Genomic DNA, 16529 nt, shown 5'->3' with positions numbered 1-16529 from the left:
AGTGAAGGTTGGGCATAAAATGGTGGCATCTGGGGCTGGGGCAATGGTGCCGGGTGCTGCAGGGCTTATCGGGATCCGTAAGATGGGCTGAGAAGGTACTGACTTTGCCCATTGCACCTCATAGGGAAACAGTGGCAGTTTCATAATGCAAAAGTCTTTATACAGGTCTTCCATCTGGTTCAGATACTTGGGCCTAGATGTTGTGTCAGGCCTCACATATCTTTCAGGGTTTTCAGGGTTGGGGAAGAGAAGCTGGGTGATGATGATGTTGTATGTGTCAATCTTGCACTTGGCCAGCTCCTGGATCAGTCACTCTGTCTCATACAGGGATAGAACTCAGGGTTACAGTCACAGATTATGCAGGTCATCTGCTCAGGGCCTTTGAACTGTTTGCTGACAGAGTAGATGATGGGCAGTGTCTGCTTCAGCATGGAGGACAGCAGGTCTATGTTCATGTCCCCCAGGCCTAGCACGTTGCATGTTTGTAAGATGAAGGGGTTTGACCTGGTTCTTGATCTGCTGATTGCCATGTCAACCACCACCACTGAGAAGTTCATGCCCTTCACCAGCCTCATAACCTCAGCATAGCTCATGGCCTCATCGATGCTGGGGAAGTATTGCATGGCTTCCTGCATCAACTTGCTCATGCTCAGCATGTTGTCCTCAGAACTCACTGGGCAGCTATGCTGCACCGAGGCTGTGGTCAATCTCCATAGTGAAGAAGTTGACTGTCAGAGTCTTTGACCTTGGTAGGTACCTTGAGAACTTCTGGACAAAACCATCTGAGATGTTGTGGGCCAGGTCTGTGGAGATGATCAGAATATTCTCCTGCCCCTTTGCTTGCTGGATGGCCAGGCTGCAACTGCAAGTGGTCTTGCCCATGCCACCTTTGCCCCAGCAAGGATCCACTTAACTTAAGGCTGCATTTCTCAATGATGTTGCTAAACCTAGGCTTCAGTGGCTTTTCAAGGCTGATTTTGGAAGACTGAGGTGGAAAGATCACTTGAAGCCAGGAGTTCGAGATCAGCCTAGGCAATAAAGCAATATCCAATCTTTACCAAAAAAAAACAAATTTTTTTTTTAATTAGCCAGGCATGATGGTGTGCGCTTGTAGTCCCAGCTACTCAGGAGGATGAGGTGGAAAGATCGCTTGAGCTCAGGAGTTCAAGGCTACAGTGAGCTATGATCGCATCACTGCATTTCAGCCTGGGCAACAGCAAAGTCCCTGTGTAAAAAAAAAAAAGAAGATAAAGAGAGACAAAGAGAGGAAGGAAGGAAAGAGGGAGGGAGGGAAGGAAGGAAGGAAGGAAGGAAGGAAGGAAGGGAAGGTTGGTTGGTTTCCTTATTTTTAGGAAATACTCTTAAAAGTAAATGAGCATCCTGTCTACGACTTACTTTTTTTTTTTTTTAACAACTTACTCTTAAATAGTTCCAAAAATTGATAATATGTATATACATATGTACTTATGTGTCTGTGTGTGTGTGTGAAAATGAGAGAGAGAGAGAGAGAGTGAGCTAGAGAGAAAGAGAAAAAGTGAGAGAGAAAATGTAGCAAAATAGAGTAATCCAGGTAAAAAAATATTCAATAATTATTTGTGCTGTTATAACTTCTTGGTAAATTTGAAATTACAATATGTCAAAATTTTTTAAAATTAAAATCTTCAAGGAAAAACTCCAACAACTTAAAGAATAAAAACAAATTTGCTCAATGAAATTTGAATACTGGTTTTGGCAAAATCTGTTTATGGCAGACATATGGTATACTTCTGTATGGCCTTTAAGATATTTTTAGGAACTTTTTTGTTTTACTTTAGAGGAAAGATTAATGTCTATTAAACAACTTTTTGGTTTAGTCAAATACAATGAAAAATTAGTGCAAATATGCATTTTTAAGCTTGGTAGGCCAAATGTTTGTTTTGGATTTCTGGTCATGATGGCTTGCAGTGTTTATGACTTGGGCCTCTTATTCATTCCACGTGGACACATGGTAATGATACATAAAAGTTTCTAAGAAGAGAATTTTAAGGACATAGCCATGTATAAAGTTAATATAAATTCATCTGTGGACCAGGAACTAAATAAAACCACAGTGCAGTAAGTGGAACTGTAACCACATGCCTCCTGTGCTTTGAGTTCAGAAGGCGTAGGAAACTGAAAGCTCATTTCTTGTGGAATGGTGGAGACTAAAAGTGTGTACACACAGTGCAGGAGACTGGAGCTAGCCCCTTCTGCTTCTACCACTTTAAGGGAGACTCAAAAAAAGTTATGACTGCTACCTGAGAAATGGCTCACATAAAACCTGGAGGTTTAGCTAGGTGTGGTGGTACATGCCTGTAGCCCCAGCTATTTGGAAAGCTGAGGCAGGAGAATCCCTTGAGCCAGGAGTTTGAGACCAGCCTGGGCAACATAGTAAGACCCTGTCTAGTGAAAAAACAAAAACTTTGAGGTGTGAGAGGAAGCAGACAGCCTTGCAGCCAGGTCTTAGTGGTCCAACCTCCTTAGGGGTACAGTGACAGTCTCTATGATATCACTATATTGTATCAGGAATGGAGCCGTAAGTCATCCAGTGCAAGACCTGGTTCTGAACTAGGATCTATCCACAGGAGAGAGTGAAAGCCTCCTACTTCAGATGAACTTATATGCTTAAATTCCAGAATTCATGAGGAAAACCAATGTTGAGAAAGATAGTCAATAAACCCAGTAAACATAAATTTACTCCAGAGAAAATAAATAGTTGAACTATTTAAAACTGACTTTGAGGCCAAGTTGGGGTGGTTCACACCTGTAATCCTGGCACTTTCAGCGGCCAAGGTGGGCAGATCACTTGAGCCCAGGAGTTCGAGACCAGCCTGGGCAACATGGCAAAAACCTGTCTCTACAGCAAATATAAAAATTAGCCAGGCATGATGGCACACGCCTGTAGACCCAACTACTTGGGAGGCACTTACTATCTTTTAAATTCATTCTCTAGTCTGTCTGGTCAGCCTGAGTAATGCAGGTTCTACAATGTATCTACCCTATAGGTTTATTTTTTAATTAAATTTATTTTTATTTAATTAAATAAATGAACAAGAGTAACTGGGATTACAGGTGTGTGCCACCACACCTGGCTAATTTTTGTGTTTTTAGTAGAGATGGGGTTTTGCCATGTTGGCCAGGCTGGTTGATTTAACACAATTTCTTTCTTTCTTTCTTTCTTTTTTCTTTTTTTTTATTTTTTGAGAGAAAGAAAGAAAGAGAAAGGAAAAGGGGGAGAGAGAACAGGATTCTTGCTCTATTGCCCGGGCTGGAATGCAATCTAAAAATATGTATTAAAAACCTCTTTTATGCCAATAATTGTGCTTAACAACGGAGACAAGAAGGAATAAGGGAAGAAAACAACAAACAAACAGCCAACCAATATTTCAGTTAAGTCTGTGAAATGCTATGCAAATGCTGAAGAGTGATTTACTTCCAGTTTTCCAATTATGTGGTCACTTTCAAAATAGGTGTAATGTGATATTGAGAAAAATGTATGTTCTGTGGACCTGGGGTGGAGAATTCTATAAATATTCAATAAGTTTACTTATTCCAGGTCTAAGTTCAAATCATAGATGTCCCTATTAATTTTCTATGTCATTGATCCGTCGAATATTAACAATGTGGTGTCAAAATCTCCCGCTATTATTGTGCGGGAGTCCAGGTCTCTTTATAAGTCATTAAGAATCTGGGTGCTCCTGTATCGGGTGCATATATATTTATAATCATTAACTCCTGTTGTTGCATTGATCCTTTTACCATTATGTAATGTCCTTCTTTGTTTCTTTTAGTCTTTGTTACTATTAAAGTCTATTTTGTGAGAGACGAAAGTTACAAATCCTGGTTTTTTTCTTTTTTTTTTTTTTGCTCTCCATTTAATTGGTGAATCTTCCTCCATCCCTTTGTCTTGAGTCTTTATTTGTCGTTGCTTGTGAAATAGATCTGGATACAGCGTACCGATGGGTTTTGACTTTTTATTCAATTTACTTGTCTGTGTCTTTGATTGGGGCATTTAATCCATTTACATTTAGAATTAATATTAATATTTGTGAGTTCAATATTGTCATTTAATGCTAGCTGGCTATTTTGCCCATTAGTTGATGTAGATTCTTCATTATAGAGATACTCTTTACATTTTGGTAAGTTTTTGGGATGACTGATACTGGTTGTTCCTTTCTGTTTGTAGTACTTCTTTCAGAAGCTCTTGTAAAGCAGGCCTGGTGGTGATGAAATCGCTGAGTGCTTGCTTGTTCGTGAAAAATTTTCTTTTTCCTTCGATTATAAAGCTTAATTTAGCGGGATATGAGATTCTGTGTTGAAAATTCTTTTCTTTGAGGATATTGAATATTGACCCCCACTCTCTTCTAGTTTGTAGGGTTTCTGGTGAGAGGTCTGCTGTGAGTCTGATAGGCTTCCCTTTATGGGTAACGTGACCTTTCTCTCTAGCTGCTCTTAGAATTTTCTCCTTTATTTCAACCCTAGTGAATCTAGCAATAATGTGTCTTGGAGTTGCTCTACTTGAGAAATATCTTTTAGGTGTTCTCTGGATTAGCTGGAGTTGAATATTGTCCTGCCTTACTAGATTAGGAAAGTTTTCCTGAATAATATCCTGAAGAATATTTTCCAACTTGGATTCATTCTCTTCATGACATTCAGGTATACCTATCAATCGTAAATTAGGTCTTTTCACATAGTCCCATATTTCTTGGAGACTTTGCTCATTCCTTTTTACTCTTTCTTCTCTAATCTCGTCTTCTCGTTTCATTTCATTAAGTTGGTCTTCAACCTCTGATATCCTTTCTTCTGCTTGATCAATTCAACTGTTAAAACCTGTGCATACTTTGCGGAGTTCTCGTATTGTATTCTTCAGTTCCATTAATTCACTTATATTCCTCTCTAAATTGTCTATTCTCATTAGGATTTCTTCAAACCTTTTTTCAAGGTTCTTAGTTTCTTTACATTGAGCTAGAACATGTTCTTTTAAGTCACTAAAGTTCCTTATTCCACTTTCTGAAGCCTAAGTCTGTTAATGGAACGCACTCGTTCTCAATCAGGTCTTGTTTTCTTGTTGATGAGGAACTGTGATCACCTGTAGAAGGAGAGGCATTCTGATCTTGGGTATTCTCAGCCTTTTTACGCTGGTTTCTTCCCTTCATTGTGAGTTCATCCACCTGTTGTCTTTGTAATTGCCTACTTTCAAATTAGGTCTCTGAGTGGACGTCCAACTTGTTGATTCCCAGCACCAAAATCTGAGCAACCCACTGCGCCGGCCAAAACAGAGGCATCAAGATTCGTGGTGCTTTTCTGCCTGGGAATCTCTGGTCTGGCTTCCCTCTTGAGTCCCTTCTTCAATCAGGTAAATGGGCGACTCTGCCTTCCTGGCGCGCCAAACATCGATCAGTCCCGTTTACTCTGCACCAAGAACCACTGCGCAGGGGCGTGGGCAAAACCGCAACGCCGGCCACAAGAGTCACCCTGGCAACCCGTGGGGCTCCTCCGCTGGGAATCTTCCGGTCCATGGGTAACAAAAATTTGTCTGAAAGTGTGGCGTCCTCTCGTTCTGTGCGCTTTCTCTGGGAGCTACAATCCCGAGCTGCTAGTGATCAGCCATCTTGGATCTCTCTCCCCTTTTTTTTTTTTTTGAGTTGGAGTCTTATTCTGTTGCCCAGGCTGGAATGCAGTGGCTTGATCTCAGCTCACTACAACCTCTGCCTCCTGGGTTCAAGCGATTCTCCTGCCTCAGCCTCTCGAGTACCTGGGATTACAAGTGCCCACCACCACCCCTGGCTAATTTTTTTATTTTTAATAGAGATGTGTTTTCACCTTGTTGGCCAAGCTGTTCTTGAACTCCTGACCTCACGTGATCTGCCTGCCTCGGCCTCCCAAAGTGCTGGGATTACAGATGTGAGCCACTGTGCCTGGCAATTCAACAAAATTTCTATCAAAATTCCAAATAACCTTTTTAACTGAAGTGGAAAAGCTAATCCTCAAAATCATATGGAATAGCCAGGGCAATCTTGAAAAAAGAACATAAAATTGGAAGATTCAAACTTCCCAACTATAAAACTTGCTATGAAGCCATAGTAATTCAAGTATTATGGTACTGGTATAAGGACAAACATGTAGACCACTGGAATAGATTAAGGAGCCCAGAAATAAGCTTTTACATATATGGTCATTTGATTTCCTGCAGGTGCAATTCAATAGAGAAAGGATAGTCTTTTCAACAAATGGTGCTGGGAGAACTGGATGTCCACATGGGAAAGAATGAAATTGAACTATAAAACTCATAGAAGAAAACATAGGGGAAAGTTTTCATGACATTAAGTTTAGCAGCGATTTCACAGATATGACACAAAAAACACAAGGAACAAAAAATGTAAATAAATCGGAGTTCATCAAAATTAAGCACTTTTGTGCATCAGATGATATATCATGAAAGGGAAAGGACAACCCACACAATAGAAGAAAATATTTGCAAATCATATATCCAATAAGGAATGAATATCCAGAATAGGTAAAGAACTCCTGCAACTCAACAACAACCAAACAACCCAATTTTAAGATGGGCGAAGGACTTGAATAGGTATTTCTCCAAAGAAGATATCCAAATGGCTAACATATGAAAAGATGCTCAGCATCATTAGTCATTGGTGAAATGCAAATCAAAACAATAAGATGCTACTTCACACCTTCTAGGTTGGCTGTTTTTTAAAAAGGACAGTAGCATGTGTTGGTGAGGATGTGGAAAAATTGGAACCCTTGTGCATTGCTAGGGAGAATGTAAAATAGTACAGCTGCTCTGGAAAACAATTCTGTTGTTTCTCAAAAGGTTAAACCTATAACTACTGTATGACCCAGCAATTGCACTTGTAGGGTTAGATCTAAAAGAATTAAAGAAGGGACTGAAACAGATACTTGTATACAAATCATAGCAGCATTATTCACAATAGCCAAAAGGTGGAAGTTACCCAAGGGTCCATCAACTGATGAATGGATAAACAATATATGGTATATATATACAATGGAACGTTACTCTGCTTTAAAAAGAAAAGAAATTTATGGCCCTGCAGTGGCTCACACCTGTAATCCCAACACTTTGGGAAGCTGTGGAGGAAGGATCATTTGAGGCCAGGTGTTCAAGACTAGAGACCAGCCTGGGCAACACAGGGAGACCCTGTCTCTATTATTTAAAAAATATGAAGGAAGGAAAGAGGAGGGAGGGAGGGAAAGAAAGAAAAGAAATTTTGATACATGCTACGTGTGCAGACCTTGAAAACATTATTCTTAGTGAAATAGGCCAGAATGGCAGATATTATATGATTCCACTTATATGAGGTGCTTAGAATAGACAAATATATAGAGACATAAAGTAGAATAGAGGTTGTCAGGGTCTGGGGGTTGGGCAGAATGGGGTGTTGGTGTTTAATTAATATCAAATTTTTGTTGGGGATCTTGAAAAAGTTTTGGGTACAGTGTTCACAGTTGCACAGCATTGTGAATATATTTAATGACACTGCATTGTACACTTGCAAATGGTTAAATGATAAATATTATGTATATTTTACCACATTAAAAAAGTTTTCCAATTTAAAAAGAAATAGATCCTAGTCACATTCTAAAAAATAATATCAGACGATGAGAAGACTGCACATAAGTTACAGAAAGTGTGTTTTGGCCTTTGTCTTATTTTTATTTTTATTTTATTTATTTTGAGACAGGGTCTTGCTCTGTCACCCAGGCTAGAGTGCAGTGGCACGATCACCTCACTGTAGCCTTGACTTCCTTGGCTCCAGCAGTCCTCCCACCTCAGCCTCCTGAGTAGCTGGGACCACAGGCATGCGCCACAATGCCCAGCTAATTTTTGTATTTTTTCATAGAATCAGGGTTTCACTATGTTGCTTAGGCTGGTCTCAAACTGCTGAGCTTAAGCAATCCACCCACCTCAGCCTCCCAAATTGCTGGATTATAGGCATGAGCTACCATGCCTGGCCCCTTGTCTTGTTCTAGAGAGTTATAAAGATAATGAGTATTTTCAGACATTTTCAAAAATGTATAGGTAGGACACGCGCGGTGGCTCATGCTTGTAATCCTAGCACTTTGGGAGGCTGAGACGGGTGGATCACTTGAACTCAGGCATTTGAGACCAGTCAGGACAACATGGTGAGACCCCCGTCTCTACTAAAAATCCAAAAAAAAAAAAAAATAGCTGAGTGTGATGATGCATGCCTTTGGTCCCAGTTAATCGGGAGGCTGAGGTGGGACGATTGATGTTCGAGCTGGGAGGGCAGAGGTTGCAGAGAGCTGAAATGGGGCCGCTGCACTTCAGCCTGGGTGACAGAGTGAGACCATGTCTGGGGAAAAACATGGAGAGAAATATTATGTTAATTTTTTAAGATGGGGTCTCACCATATTGCCCAGGCTGGACTCAAACTCCTGGGCTCAAGCGATCCTCCATCCTTAGCCTCTGAGTAGAACTACAGGCATACACTACCATGCCTGACTGATTATGTCAAATTTTAATACTAAAAGATTATAGATTTTGTCTATAACTTCCAAACTAACAGGGAGGGTAGAAGAGGATTAAAACAAAACAAAACTTTACTAACACAATAGAAGGCAGGAAAAGAAGATGGGGAAAGGCAAAGAAGAATGGGTAATAGGAAAGACAAAATAAGATATCAGGTCAGAAATTAATCTGATACACTAAAAAGCCACTCATTAACATATACTGACTGTAAGGTTGGGTAGAGAAGCAAAATCTAGCATATACTATTTACAAGAGATATACCTAAACAAAATGACCTAGAAGGGTTATTAAAAAGATATACCAGGAAAATACCAATCAAAATAAAGCTGGTGAATTCCAGACCCAAAGCCTGGAGTTTAGAAAAATTAGTAAGATACAGACTTTCAGTATTTCCTGTGTGGCTAGCTTCAAAGATGCATTCTACCTGGCATCACTTACCTATTTACCTTATCTTTCTAAATCAATTTCCACAAATATTTGTGAGTAACTGTGAGTTAGGTAATATAGTAGAGACAAAGATGAGTACAACCTAAGTGCTTACTTCATAGAACTGACAGTCTAACAGGGGAAAGTCCAGTAACTTTAAAACAAAGTAGCAAATCGTGAGCACTGTTAGAGAGTTATACGTGAGACATGGTGGAAATTGGGAATGGGAGATAAAATCAGGAAAAGACTTTACACAAAATTTGGCATTTGAAATGGTCTTTAAAAGCTATCCCGAAGCTATAATTTCACTAGACCATGACCGAGACATCAACTTTTTTCCCCTTAGAGTATGAAGCACACTTTGGGACTACTTCTTTGCTGGATAGCTTCATAAATTTAGGATACAGTGTTATCATTTCAGACTTCATTTGCTGGAAATGCAGCCTACTGCATTTACCTATAACAGCTCATTTGCTGTATTTTTCATTTTCCTTTGCTTAAGAAAACAGCACTGCATGGTTAGGTTAACACTTTCATTGCTTTTGAAAACCATTTTCTAATCTTTTGTCAGATAATGTCCTCATACTTCCTCAGAGTGTCTTAGAAGTAGATGTCTATGCTAGCTCTCCATGAAAGAAGGGTATATAATTTGCTTTTTCATACAGTGCTGTTAATATTAACAAGAAGGAACTGATTTTATCCTAAATGAAAACATACTCTATATTAAAGACAAGTTAGACACTTTCCCATGAAGTTGGTCTGGGAGAAGGAAAACGGAATAGATGGTTCCTGAAATGTTTTCCTGTTTCATTCAGAGTCAGAATTTTCCCCTAGCCCCTTTAAATGGCCAACAAATGAAAACTGGCATTTGGAATTACCACCATTCCTCCATTGCTTGCCATCTTCAATTTAATGTCTGCTTTTCCACAAAGATTAACATGTTTTCCACTCATGATTTACTTCTCAGGGAATTTAGGAATATTCTGGAACCTAAAGTTTGCTCTGGTAGGGATGATTACTGGATAACTGCCTATTCTTTGGTGGAATTTCCATTTTTAGATTATACCAGGCTCTACAGCCTTTATTTCTTTGGCAGGAAAACCCAAAGGCAATGGAGTATATTTTTTCCCTTCCCTGGCCCAGCTTAAACAATGACTCACTTGGGCCCTGGGGCTTTGCTTCATACTCTCATCTAGGGGCCACTTTATACCCTTGTTTCTATTTTCCTTTCTTGTTCTGTTTGGACCCTTTATGTTCTTTGGCACATGGGATTTGTCTCTGGGGTTATTGTCAGAGAGATATACAATACCACCCCAAACTGGAACAGACACTCCAGTTATATCCCCATAAGCTGTGTGATCCTGATGGCAGCTGGTATAGGCCAGGGAGAGTATAGACAGAATTTTTTTTTTTTCTTGAGACCGAGCCTCACTCTGTTGCCCAGGCTGGAGTGCAGTGGCATGATTTGGCTCACCGCAACCTCCTCCTCCCAGGTTCAAGTGATTCTCCTGCCTTGGCCTCCCACGTAGCAGGGATTACAGGGGCCTGCCACCATGCCTGGCTAATTTTTGTATTTTTCTTTTTTTTCTGTCTCCGTAGAGGCTGTCAAAAATTGCCAATGCCAACTATATTTCAAGTTGTCATGACGGGGTATTGGGAAAAGTTTTCAATTAGCAATAATCATGCCTCGGATAAACCTCATTGACTACGATACTGCCACTGTGCAAAGCTAATTTTTGTATTTTTAGTAGAGATGGGGTTTCACCATGTTGGCCAGGCTGGTCTCAAACTCCTGACCTCAAGTGATCCACCCTCCTTGGTCTCCCAAAGTGCTGGGATTATAGGCGTGAGCTACTGTGCCCATTCCAGAAAGAATAGCTTTAAGGAAACATAATTCCAGATGGAGCAGAGGGAAAAGTATTCTCCAAAAAGATATGAGTGCCATTGTCATCCAGTTAGAGGCTGAAAGACTTTCCTCCTTATGAGATGCTCTAATGACTGGTTCAGATGTCCTCTATGTACCTATGGAAGGTGGGAAGCACTCAGAGGAATTGGCCTCCAAGAGTTTTCAGAGACATACGTTTATATGAAGAGACTTCCCCATAGACGGACTAGGTCTAATCTAGAGTTAAGAGTTTTGCTGGGGAAAAAAATTCCTCCTTTTTGGCAGTGGTTCTCTCTGGTCTCAATTTTTCATTCTGATTCCATCCTGCTGGATTCCATCTAATGATGATTTCTTGATTTTTCTGTTTGCAGTTTTAACAGTGTATGCCAGGGAACTCACATTCTCTTTCGGGAATTCAGCTTCATCCAAGCTACCCCCCACAATAGAGTATCATTTTTACGAGCCTTCTGGAGATGCTTCCGAACTGTGGGCAAAAATGGCGGTAAGTCTTCCCAAATTTTTTATTCCTTTATTTCAAATTTTTCTTTTGTTCCTATAAATATTGTTTGAATGCATGCTATTCAAGATGTTTAGAATACTGCACTTTCAAGGAATTGTCTGGTTTATGTCAGAGATATTACTATTACCACTACCATCGCTAATGATACCCATTAAGAGCGAAGTGTAGCTCTGAGCACTTTACATGTAGTCACTCCTTTATCTTTACAAGGGCTCTCTGTGGTAGACACTATAATCCCCATTTTGTAACTAATGAAAATTAGGACCAGAGAGGTTAAGTAACCTGGCAAGATTATATAGTAAATGTTGGACCCAGATTTACACCCAGGCAGTCTGACTCCACAGCGCTTGCTCTTGGCAGATATTAAAATGCCATGCGGTAAATACAAGGAAAAATGTGAATACAAAGAAAGAAACTCCTGAATGGCGGTGGGATGGGGATACTGTTGTTAGAGAAAGGAGAGAACAGTGGAGTAGAGAAGGTCCTCTTAGATCAACTGGCTACTTGATCTAAAGTGGGAAGAAAGAGTAGGAATCATTCACGTGGATAAAGGAGAGAAGGGCATCCTAGGTAGAACACATGCTAAAGCACAGAAGAACCTAGAATACTTCAGAAACAGACCAGAATGTCTAGAGTTTGTGTGGAGTTTGTGAAGGAGGTTAGGGGAGATGAGCCTGTAAATGAATAACAGACCTGCTGACAGATCATTTTTTAGCCATAAAAAAGAAATTGGGCCGGGCGCAGTGGCTTAGCCTGTAATCCCAGCACCTTGGGAGGCCAAGGTGGGTGGATCACTTGAGATCAGGAGTTCGAAGCCAGCCTGGCCAACATGGTGAAACCCCGTCTCTACTAAAAATACAAAAATTAGTGGTGGTGTGTGCCTGTAATCCCAGCTACTCAGAAGGCTGAGGAACAAAAATCGTTTGAACCCAAGGATCAGAGGTTGATATGAGCTCAGATTGTGCTACTGCACTCCAGTGACAGAGCGAGACTCTGCCTCAAAAAAAAAAAAAAAAAAGAAAAAAAGAAAAGAAAAGAAATTGGGGCTGGATATGGTGGCTCACATCTGTAATCCCAGCACTTTGGGAGACCAAGGTGGGAGAAACATTTTAGCCCAGGAGTTTGAGACCAACCTGGGCTACATAATGAGAACTCATCTCTACACAAAATCAACAAAATTAGCTGGTGTGATGACACATACCTGTAGTCACAGCTACTTGGGAGGCTGAGGTAGGAGGATCACTTGAGAGGTGGGAGGTTGAGGCTACAGTGAGCCATGATTATGCCACTGACTCCAGCCTAGGTGACAGAGTGAGATCCTGGAAAAAAAAAAAAAAAAAAGTAAATTTTATTCTCTGGGTATTATTTGAAGGTTTTTTTTGTTTGTTTTTTGTTTTTTTTTAAAGACCCTGTTGCCCAGGCTGAAGTGCAGTGGCATGATCATAGCTCACTATAACCTTGAGCTTCCAGGCTCAAGTGATCTTCCTAACTCAGATCACTTGAGGTCAGGAGGTCAAGAGCAGCCTGGCCAACATAGTAAAACCCCCTCTCTACTAAAAATACAAATATTAGCCGGGTGTGGTGGTGCACGTCTGTAGTCCTTGCTATTCAGGAGGCTGAGGCAGGAGAATTGCTTGAACCTGGGAGGCGGAGGTTGCAGTGAGCTGGAGGTTGCAGTGAGCCGAGATTGCACCACTGCACTCCAGCCTGGGTGACTGAGTGAGACTCCATCTCAAAAAAAAGACAGTTTTTGTATTGATTCTAACTGAAAAAAGAGGAAGGCCTAAACTACTTCCTTATTCATTTAACAAATATTGCTGGCAGACTTACTATGTGCCTAGTGCTGAGGCTACAGTAAGTGAATAGGTAGATACCCTGCTTTTGAATTTAGAGATTCCCCACCATGCTCTAATCAATGCTACTGCTACTGAAACTGTGACTTTTCTAAATAGCTACTAAATATATAGCTATTGAACTTTTATATATAGTTGCTTTCTGAGGAGAAATTCATGGGAAAAGAAAAAATATATATATATAGTTGCTAAATCTTTTCTAAAACTTTTCCACCCAATATATTATTAGTTCCACTATCCTAAGAAGTAGGTAAAGTGGGCATTATTGTGCCCATTTTTTAAATAATAAAATTGTATAACTTGCAGAAAGATTTCACAGTGGGTTAGTAGAAAGCTAGAAATAGAACCTAAATTTACTAACATGCTGATAAATTTACTAATGTGCTGATGTGTTATTTCTACTATTTTTACTTCAATCATTGCCTCTTTGACATGTAACTCTGGAGATCATGCATCTCCATTACAGTATTATGCAAGAACTACTTAGTGTACTGAGGATCGTATCATTTCCTTTACAGAATAAATGTGCTAACCGGCAAAAACCAGTGTAATGGGGACTCAATTTTAAGTGAAGTAACTCAGAAAAACTAGTCCATTGGTTTCTGTGTAAACAAACTGGGAACTGTGAGTGTATAGGGAAAGTTTGTACTATATGATCAGAGCTTGTCTTTCCCAGTCCTTTATTCAGTCAGCCAATATTTGTTGTACACCACCTAGTACAGTCGTCTCTCAGTATATCCAGGGATTGGTTCCAGGACCCCCACTTATACCAAAACCCATGCATAATCAAGGCCTACATTAGTCCTGTGGAACCCTCGTATATGGAAAGTCAGCCTTCTGTATACAGGGCTTCATACCCCTAGAATAGTGTATTCTTGATCCATATTTGGTTGAAGAAAATCTGCCTGTAAGTGTGGACCTGTACAGCTGAAACCTGTGTTGTTCAAGGATTGGCTGTATTGAAGAATACAACTAAAGCTAGTTTCTGTGATATACATATGGAGATAACTATGGAAAAAGGTCTTCAGATAGCCTTCACTGTTTTCCTGATGCAGAAGTGGGGCCTCTTCAAGAATGTATTTACTATCACAAGGGATTCATATAGCATTTGGACTCTTAGCAGATGTGGGTTTCTTTATCTTTCTAATAGCAGCTGCCAGTGACTCATCCAGCTGCTAAGAATAAGGAGCTCCAAATCCTCCCTGTTTCTCCTTGTGCCATAAAGAAGACCTAGATTTTATGCTGACTGTTTGCTGTTATGCTTCTTAATCAGACAGCCTCAGATTTCTTAGACTAAATGCAACATCTGTGTTTAGGTGATCATAAAATCATTGATTAAGTAGTTTTAATAAATTCTCAGCTTTTTCTAGGAAACTTTAGAACATCTTTCTAAACCAGAATGTGTCAATCCTCAATTTTAATCCAGAATGAGGGAAAATTCTTGGAGGCAAGGTTCTAAAGTGAAAGATTTATTAAGCCCCGTTTTATCAATTACAGTGCCAGGTACCTGTCTACTCAGTGGAGCTCCTACTGCATTGTTCTTCTACAGATAACTTCCTTAGAACATCATGTGCATATTTTAGCATTATCAGGTGGAAACTAAGTCTTCTGGAAGGCAGCAAAAGAAGAGCATAACATATCTAAAAATCAAGCCACATGTAGAAATTCCAGGACCTGGTCCCTTTTGATAAGAAATATTTTATTCCAGTTTTTAGCAAGTACAGGGGTATAATATCATTTCTGCATGACTGAGTACTATTGCTAATTATCCTGTCCAAATTTTAGATAATCTTATGAAGACTGGAGTGAACCTCTTGCTATCTAAGAAACCTTAGACTCCTGGAGGCCAAATGTTATATTAGAATTTTAAAAGCCTTTAAAATTATACATCTCACTTTGCTAATTTTTTTGGTATAGAAATATTAATCTGAATTTTCTAAGTCTGGCAAAGATTTATATTCTCTTGATGTAAATCTTTACTTCTGTTTAGGGATATGAGCTCAAAAGAGCCTTCTCCAATCTTATTTTCAGTAAAAATTTAATTTTGAATATATATATATAATTTAATAAAATAATGATAGGTACTTCCTCTTCTACCTGGGAAGAACTACCTACTAAGGGAATTGCCCTCTTGCCACTAACAATGAGAAAATCAGAATATCTGAAACAACAGTTTTCAGACATTGGATGATAGTGGGGACTGTGGATTCTGAGAAGCAGTTTCCAAGCAATGGTATAGGGAGGGAGACTGTCAACGAGCTTAGCAGTGTTATTGACTTGAGGAGGCAGAGACTGGGGTTGAGGGAGGCTGGAGCAGCCAGAATTTGCAGGTCAGAATCCAAGAGAGGAAGGAGTTGTTCAGTGAGCTCCAGAATCTTTGGCTACAAACTCTGCATATGTGTGGGTTGGAAAAAGAACCACCAGAAAACAGTGGGCCAAACAATTTCTGGTGTATACAAGGGGCTGAGGATAATTCACACTCCTATCAGCCATAGTGGCGAGGCCTCAAAACTAACAGGGCATTGGGTAGAGTTCTCAACAATTTAAAAGCAATAAAGATTAACTTGTTCTGCAAGTAATTTAACGCCATATAAGAACAAAGTTCAATAATCTTTAAAGGAATTCAACAAAATCCAGCATTCAGCAATGCAAAATTCACAGTCTGACATCCAATTCAAAATTACCAGACAGGCCAAGCATGATGGCTCATGCCTACAATTCCAGCACTTTGGGAGGCCAAGGCAAGTGGATTGTTTGAGCCCAGGAGTTCATGAAAACCCTGGGCAACATGGCGAAACCCTGTCTCTACAAAAAATTTTGAAAAATTAGCTGGGTGTGGTGGTGCACACCTGTGGTCCCAGCTACTCAGAAGGCTGAGGTGGGAGGAGTGCTTGAGCCTAGAAGGTCGAGGCTGCAGTGAGCTGTGATCGCACCACTGCACTCCAGCCTGGGCAATAGATTGAGACCCTGTCTCAAAAACAAAACAAAACAAAACAAAATTACCAGACATTAAATGAAGCAGGAAAATACAGCCCATAATCAGGAGAAAAATTAATCAGTCAAGAAACACAGATCCAGAAATAACAGACGGTGGAATTAACTAACAGGGACCTTAAAATAGTTATTTTAAATCATATAAATGTGCTTAAGTATGTAAAGAAAGCATGAATATGATTAGGAGATTAGTGAAAGATATTGAAAAGATCCAAATGGAATTTCTAGACATGAAAAATACAGTATTGCGAAAATGATAATAATAGCAATTACCATTTTTTAAGTGCTTCTATGTAGATTATC

General features: G+C 39.8%; 1 protein-coding gene and 1 non-coding gene across 7 annotated transcripts in view; one reads left to right on the top strand and one right to left on the bottom strand.

The window, feature by feature from the left end:
• The window catches only part of CSTPP1 (centriolar satellite-associated tubulin polyglutamylase complex regulator 1), a 216443-nt gene that overhangs the window by 102147 nt on the left and 97767 nt on the right, over positions 1–16529 (top strand). For all 6 annotated transcript variants that reach the window (XM_012452501.2, XM_012452502.2, XM_012452500.2 and 3 more), the window contains one exon: positions 11231–11361. In XM_012452501.2, the coding sequence (XP_012307924.2) occupies positions 11231–11361 (131 nt within the window). The remainder of the gene's footprint in view (positions 1–11230; positions 11362–16529) is intronic.
• LOC135270368 (U4 spliceosomal RNA) lies at positions 10565–10705 on the bottom strand. Its single transcript, XR_010338515.1, has one exon. It is a non-coding gene; the product is annotated as a U4 spliceosomal RNA (small nuclear RNA).

Source organism: Aotus nancymaae, unplaced genomic scaffold (genome assembly GCF_030222135.1).
Source record: "Aotus nancymaae isolate 86718 unplaced genomic scaffold, 86718_ANA_hifiasm-v0.15.2.pri h1tg000059l, whole genome shotgun sequence".
NCBI classification, from domain to species: domain Eukaryota; kingdom Metazoa; phylum Chordata; class Mammalia; order Primates; family Aotidae; genus Aotus; species Aotus nancymaae.
This window is presented reverse-complemented; position numbering and strand designations above follow the sequence as displayed.